Source organism: Temnothorax curvispinosus, unplaced genomic scaffold (assembly GCF_003070985.1).
Source record: "Temnothorax curvispinosus isolate PA1 unplaced genomic scaffold, ASM307098v1 QBEX01007405.1, whole genome shotgun sequence".
NCBI classification, from domain to species: Eukaryota; Metazoa; Arthropoda; class Insecta; order Hymenoptera; family Formicidae; genus Temnothorax; species Temnothorax curvispinosus.
Genome location: NW_020217185.1, coordinates 1 through 7,502, shown reverse-complemented (window position 1 = coordinate 7,502; position 7,502 = coordinate 1). Strand labels below are relative to the sequence as shown.

General features: G+C 34.7%; 1 protein-coding gene across 1 annotated transcript; it reads left to right on the top strand.

Moving 5' to 3' along the window:
* The first annotated feature begins 371 nt into the window (after window positions 1–371).
* On the top strand, window positions 372–6,355 carry LOC112457002 (nose resistant to fluoxetine protein 6-like). Its single transcript, XM_025019845.1, has 11 exons — window positions 372–603; window positions 1,050–1,270; window positions 1,356–1,441; window positions 1,829–2,010; window positions 2,219–2,385; window positions 2,625–2,793; window positions 3,331–3,527; window positions 3,946–4,078; window positions 4,391–4,580; window positions 4,663–4,805; window positions 5,250–6,355. Exons 1-11 carry the CDS (start codon window positions 376–378, stop codon window positions 5,796–5,798), a joined length of 2,265 nt encoding a protein of 754 aa, XP_024875613.1. The 5' UTR covers window positions 372–375; the 3' UTR covers window positions 5,799–6,355.
* The last annotated feature ends 1,147 nt before the right edge of the window (window positions 6,356–7,502 follow it).

Sequence of the window (7,502 nt, the reverse complement as noted above, 5' to 3'; positions counted from 1 at the left end):
TTCTGATTTTCTAAAGTTTCGCCAATAATGTTTATGTTATGACTTTGACGGGTATGACTTTATGGTAGTTTACATTACTTGAGAGCTGTTTTGGTTTGTAATGATACTGAGTTAGTTCGCTCACAACAAGAGCTGTGTGCAAACGTGTTTTCTCAGATAAGGATTTAAAATGACTGTACAATAATTCATAGGACATAAAAAAAAGATGTGAAAAAATATTTAAAAAGTTAGTGCTAAACTTTGGAGTCGCAAAAAATCCTTTTGGTATATATGTCTTTTTTATCTAAAAGGAACCTATTGACAAAGTTTGACCTAAATCTGAGCATGGACGTTTTCGGAAGTTTCGCCGAAATTTATTTTTTAAACGGAGATTCAATGTTCTTTGTTCCAGTGTACGACGCCTCGGTTAAATTCCCGTCAGGCATAATCACCGGCAATTACAAACAGCTGGGTAATTTTGACGAATGCTTACAAGTGAAGACCAAACACGGGTTCGTCGGGCAAGCTTGCAACGCAGCGGTGCAGTTCGAGATCTTCGAAGACAACAAGACGCGACGTGAATTGGACATGGGGGACCTGCTTACGAATGTCGCTATCGCGTCGGTGAGTTCACAATTATTGCATTATTGCAATTATCGTGTCGAGCGTACAACAGTATACAGTAAGCGAACATAAGTTCAATCCGGCTTATATATATCGTCTGAGCTTGTAAAATGTAAATAAATTGAAGTATACGAAAGATATATAAGTAAGAATAAGAATTAATATTGCTTCTAATAAAACCCATATGGACATTTTTAATTTAAAAAATAGTATAATCTAAATAATATTTAAAATAATATATATATTTAATCTAAATAATTTTATTTATTCATGGACATTAATACGATACTATAATATACATGAATAAAATGGAACTTTATTTACTCAATAAATTTCGTAAAAGACGATAGCGCCATATAGTTTCCGAAGTATTTTTAAACAATAAAACGCTCATAAGAGCGAGTTTATGCTGCTTCGGGGACTAACGTAAGTATCTTATGGCGTAGAATGCGACGAAATGGACTTCCGGCGAATCGACCCAATACGAGTGGATGTTTTGCGTTCCGTCCACCTGCAATCATACGGAGATACAGGAGGCTCTCGAGATCACGCTCGACCCATTGAAAGTCGAAGGGCGTGTAGACATGACTATCACCGTTTCTAAGGAATCATGCTATACCATTGAGACCGTTCAGACAACGTGGAACATTGGGGATTGGTGTTACACGTAATGAAGCTCTCTATAATTATCGTATAAACATTTATCTCTCTGCAGTAATATGGTTAATTTGTATAACGTTCGAAAACTTCAGATCGATTCTTGTGCTGTTCGCATTGATCATCATAGCCAGCACGGGATACGATATTGCGATGCAACGGCGTGCTAGCGCGTCGGAAGGTAGGATATAAAAATATAAAAGCATGTTTATCCTTTAGATTTAGTCCTTTCAATATTTTTCTCACATTTGATGCGACAAAGTTGGTAAATTTAAGTCAATGTAGTTGATTACTGAGTTTTACGAAATCAATCTTGGAAATTAAAATTATATCTATTGAATATTGAGAAAGAAAAGAAGCTGAGACTAATTTTAAGATTAAATTAATGTTAATTATTGATTATTAGTAAGATTGCTTTATACATACACTATAATATACGCTATACGATGTCTAATATTGATGTGTAATGTTAATCTGGATATTGCGGTTTTTTTTTCTTTAATAAGGGCAATGTCATCCGGGGAGCCGGAACTAATAGAGATAATGATCCTGATAATTTCTCGCGCAGGTATTTTTGCGGCGTTTTCTTTGTACAAGAATGGAAAAGAGCTGTTGAAAACTGAGAGACATCCGGGATCTATTCGCTGCCTAGACGGCTTGCGCTTCGTCAGCATATGCTGGATCATTTACGGTCATACCTATTACATGAAGGTCGTTGATGTCAATATGAACCTCACGCAGATTCCACGTGTGAGCTATACAATTTTAATTTTTATACAATTTCACATGAAAATTGACTGAGAATACACTACGTGTCCCTATTTTCGCAACTTATGTTATCGAATTTATCTTTCGCGTTATAAATACAGTAAAAAGTCACACATTGTTCTCTGTTAAATCTCAAAATTCTGCGCCTTAATCGTCTCAATTGTGAAAAATCATTCTTATCCTAAAAAAGATGCACCACGATTGGAACAACATGCTGGTGCTTAACGGCAACATCGTCACAGATACCTTCTTCCTTCTGAGCGGGCTCCTACTCGCTTACAACGAACTGTTGAAGAAGGAACGAGCCTTAGAGTGGCGTTTCGACGTGATAGGACTTTATCTTCATCGTTATGTAAGGTACGTATATGTATACGCAACCGAAATCACCCCGGTAATTTAAGTTTCCAACATGTTCCCCCCCCCCCCATTACGTCAACAAATTATATTCGTCGGTCTCATACGCACCGTGCTGTTTAAAAAAATCATATAATTTGTAATTTTTATTTTCTCTTTATAATAATATCGTTTGATCTCCCCTCTTTTCTTTCTTTTTTTTTTTATCTCTTCGAACCACTGATCGTTTCTCCTTTTGTCAGATTAACGCCGGCCTACGCGATGATGATCGGTTTTTATGCCACTCTGTTCTACAAATTCGGTACAGGCCCGCATTGGGACACCTGGGTCGGTACTAACCAAAACTTCTGTCGCGAGAATTGGTGGACCAACTTGCTCTACGTTAACAACTATGTCAACGTAGCGAACATGGTAGACCAGCTCTTTAAATTACTCTTTTACGTATACCCTTGTATATTTTTGCGTATTACTTGCCATATTAAATTGCTCATTTGCTGCAACAATGACATAACTCAAAAAACAAAGTTTTCCAGAAAAATGAGTTATCTTGAAGGTCTTGAATCATTCGAATTTTGTAATATCATTTTTAAATACGATTTTGGCGTAACTGATTGTAGAAAAATAAAAGTTTAGCTCTTTATTCGATATATTGAACGTTCATTATTCTTTTACAAACAACTAAAAAATGGCAAGTTTTGAGTTATGTCGTAGCAAATGAGCGAAATATGTACAGCAATCGTGTGTTTGAACGTGTAGTTAACAATTATTTTGTACGTAGTGCAAACGGTAGTCTATATATACGAATGCTGCACATATTTTTTTATTGTAATATTCTTTTTTTTATTTCTCTTTAATTTGGATTTATTGAGTGCTGTTTCGCGCTTTCAAAATTTTTCTGATTCGCGTACTTACACGAAAATATTACTCTTTTCTTACGTTTGCTTCTAGTGCATGTCCCAATCCTGGTACCTATCGACCGATATGCAGTTTGTTTGGCTGTCGCCGCTTGTACTGTATCCTATGCTCAAGTTTAGAAGTCTGTTCTTCACCATTGTTTTGACCGTCTGTTTATTTCTTTCGGTCCTCGTGCCCTTTGTTATAACTTATTATTTCGAACTAACGGGCACCATGCTCTATTACAAGAGGTAAGTGTAGAATTTCAACTGCGCTTTCGCTTAGAAAATATTTCATTAACACATTTTTAATTTGAACATTTTAAAAAATCTCTCAAAAATCTAAATGTAATAGGCTTATTTAATTTGATTGAGTTTTATATTACGTTTTTTTCTATTAACTAATTTTAATTAGTTTTTTTTATTTAGTTTAGCATTTAAATATTTATTATTGCGGTCTCTTAATATAGATCCACTCTGTGGGACCTTTTATATCACGCGAGACTTCGAGAATTAATTATCAAGCAACTATGAAAGATCGTGCAAGATTACCTCGTTTTAAGTGATGTTTATTTCTACGGAGATGGAAATTGCAAGGAAATTGTACGAAATTTCTTGATTGCCGGATTTTAGTAATTTCGTGATCTCAACAGGATGTTGTATTTCGTAGGGAGGAGGACGTAATCCAGGTTTATCTGAAGATCTATATAAAGACATACAATAGATTTGGGCCTTACGTCATTGGATTAGGCCTTGGATACTTGTTATATAAGACGCGATCTTGCAAAGTCAAGTTATATACTGTAAGTACGATTTACACAATTATGTTCAGTACTCTCATGTTTGTTTTATTTCATTATTTATTAATTGTCTTCTATATGACATCTAATTGCAGAACTAATATTTATATCTTATATAATAATCGAGGTTAAGCGGATTAAAGTTAAAATATTTTCCATAAGAAGCCTGAAATATTTTTTTCTATAACTTATATGTATTTTATATTAATATTTTTATAAATAAGACGCATATTTAGATATCTTAAATTTGAAGAAATCATAAAATAAACCGTGGGTTGTAAAGTCGCTAAAAAAAAATGCCTTTATAAATCACAGTGGTGCGTGATTCTCGGCTGGCTGATCGCGATTATGGCCGGCCTCTCGGTGATTTTCGGACCGCGAGGCATGTACTTCGACACTCACGTGTACAACAGGCTGGAGGCAAGCTTCTACGCCGGTTTCCATCGTCAGGTCTTTGTACTCGCGGTCTCCTGGATAATCTTCTGCTGCATAAATGGATACGCAGGTGATGATTGCGCGCGTTCGCGAGATAATTACTAAACCGGATTACGTCAACGCCAGTCTCTAAAAGTCATAATCGTTTCAAGGTCCCATCAATTATTTACTTTCTTGGCATGGATGGATTCCGTTCAGCAAATTGACCTACTGCGCTTATCTCTCTCATTATCTGGTCATACTATCACACGTCGGAGCCGTTCGAACACCCGGCAATTTAACACAGATGAATATGGTGAGTAAAAAAGAGTGGAAACATTTTTAAAATATTGCGTCAAAGATAATAAAAACAGACGCCTCGGTGATTAACTGGTTAAGCAATATCACTAAATCATAAAAATAAAAATGTTATCTCTTCGTGCAAAAAAATTTGATATTTAACTAACGACGTAATTAACGATATTTATTTTATTTAGTTCTACAGTGAAACTATGTGCAAATTTTTAAGTCTACTATTATGTTGTGTATATTGCATCGCTGCATTTTGTTTTAAATAGATTTTATATAAATATATGTATACATAGTAGACTTAAAAATTTGCACATAATTTAATTACGAGACGCTCATGTAATCATCAATATAACAAATATTGATGATTACATGAGCGTCTCGTAATTAAATTAAAGCGCAAGTGTAATTAAGAAAAAGGACAGCAATAAAATCTCTTTATTTTTATCAGATACGCGATTTCATCGCCAATTTAGTACTGACGATGATGATATCTGTGCTGTGGAGGCTGTGCTTCGAGACGCCCTTCATGACCCTCGATAGGATCGTTCTTGCTAAACGCAAGGAAAACTTGTCGAAGCACTTGGAGACTTACGACTCCACGTCGTCCGGAGAAATCAAAGAGATTTCCCAGTCAAAGGAATCGTCGCTCACGTACGACAACCCTGGAGAACGCGACGTTACCCACTACGATCTTATGAGAATTAAGGGAAGTAAAGAAAATTGCGCGAATGGCGTAGAATACATCAACGACGATGCGGAAACAAGTCTCGGTAAAATATACTTTATCAATCCTGTCAAACGCGACGAGACATGGTCGCAGCATGAATCAACAGTAAATTCCGATAACACAAGGTCCCATTACGTCAACGTCGATCTTTGCCGCATTTTTAACGAAGGACGACCGAGAGCATGTTCGAATGGGAAAGAATTAGAGTCGATCAACAGCGATCCTGCTCACAGAGCGAAAGCAAATCAGTGCCTGAGGGATAGTGGTTAAAAGACCGATTGTATTTAATCTAGTCTAGTTATTAATAATAACAACACTATTTATAATTATTATGTAAATAGTCGTTGTGTGAGATAAATTTGCAGGATGATGGATTTGAATCCATTTTCAACAAGAGAGAAATAGAATAAGAGTAAGAGTGATATAATAATCGAGATTTTATACGAAAGAACAAGTAGACAAAGGAGCGAGATATTTTGTTTACACGTATAATATATAGTACAGTCTACAATAAACTAGAAATATCGACAGATACATATTAATTTGCGAAAATGTTCGCCAGACAGAGAATTAAAAGCGCAACTATATTTTTAGATAATAATATATAAGAGAATTATTTTTTTATTTAATCAATTTTTTATTTTTTTGATAGTGATTATTGTGATAAAGCGAGATGTGTTATTATTAATAAATATACATTAGATTATGCGTACTATAGAAAAGGTTCGTGCAAAGAGAATATGTATAATTATACAAAGCGTTACCGATTTATCGGTGCGAATTGCAGTATTAATCGAGAGAGTTAAAATTAAAGAATATATTTTATTTCACATCAAAAAAATAATTTATGATTTATTTATAACAATATAGATTTATTTTGTTTTAAATTATAAATTATATTTATAAAAAACAAGCTTACATTCCTCTATTTTCTCTCTAACTCTGTCACGAGCTTCTTATTCCTTATCACGGAATTATTTTGGTGATAAGGTAATTATACTTTTAAAAGGCACAACAATCTTAAGAAGATATTACTTCTTCGTTTATCTCGCACGTATATTGTTTGCTTAAATGAAAAATGTTGATTGCTATAATTATTTGCTAATAAGAGTACAAATTTCAGTGTCTTTATGAAACCTGTTTCAGAGAACCTGTTTCGAATTGACGAATCGCCAGCGAATCGAACAATTCTGAAGTTATTGGTAATGATCGAAAGATCATTACCAATAACCCGTGTCGTTGTTTATTTAGGCCTACTCACATTTCTCTTCGTTCACACGTATTGTATCCTTTGAGAGAGCGAGCGACTCGTCCGAACGGATTCGAGCGCGGTTCAACGGCTCTGAAAGTATAAGCCGAGAAAACAATGCGGAGTCTGTGCGGGATCTATGGAAGTAATCGATACCGCGACTCAATCGAGATGAGACGAAGAGAAGAAGAAAACTTGTCTTTTATACACTTATCTCTGCCGTTCGACGTGAGAACAGTCTTAGAAACTAACGGATAAAATCGCGATTGTGATCACAAAGGAGAAAACAGCTGTAGTGTAAATTTGATGGCATCATTAGTGGGCGAAGAGTTGACATAAGCGCAACCGTAACGCATGCGAAAGACACCCCGGGGACGCATTTTGCTACCGTGGGAAAGAGAAGTGTGAATTTTCCGAAAACATTCAATACAGTTTAATTCAATTTAACAAAAGTGCACAAAAGTTCCTTGTAGTTTAGCGTCGATTAATAAAATTTTATCTAAAAATCTGTTTTTTTCTTTGCAAAAGCAAAAAAATTATAAGTTTAAAATATGACATCACACTTTAAAGAAATCTAATAAACTTATTCCTTTTTAGTTGAAAATTAATCGATTTTAGAAATTATGCTAATAATATTAATATAAATTATATAAACAATATGGACAATATGTTAAGTTATCGAAAATAAAATCTGATTAATCTGATTCATTTTGTTCACTATCTCT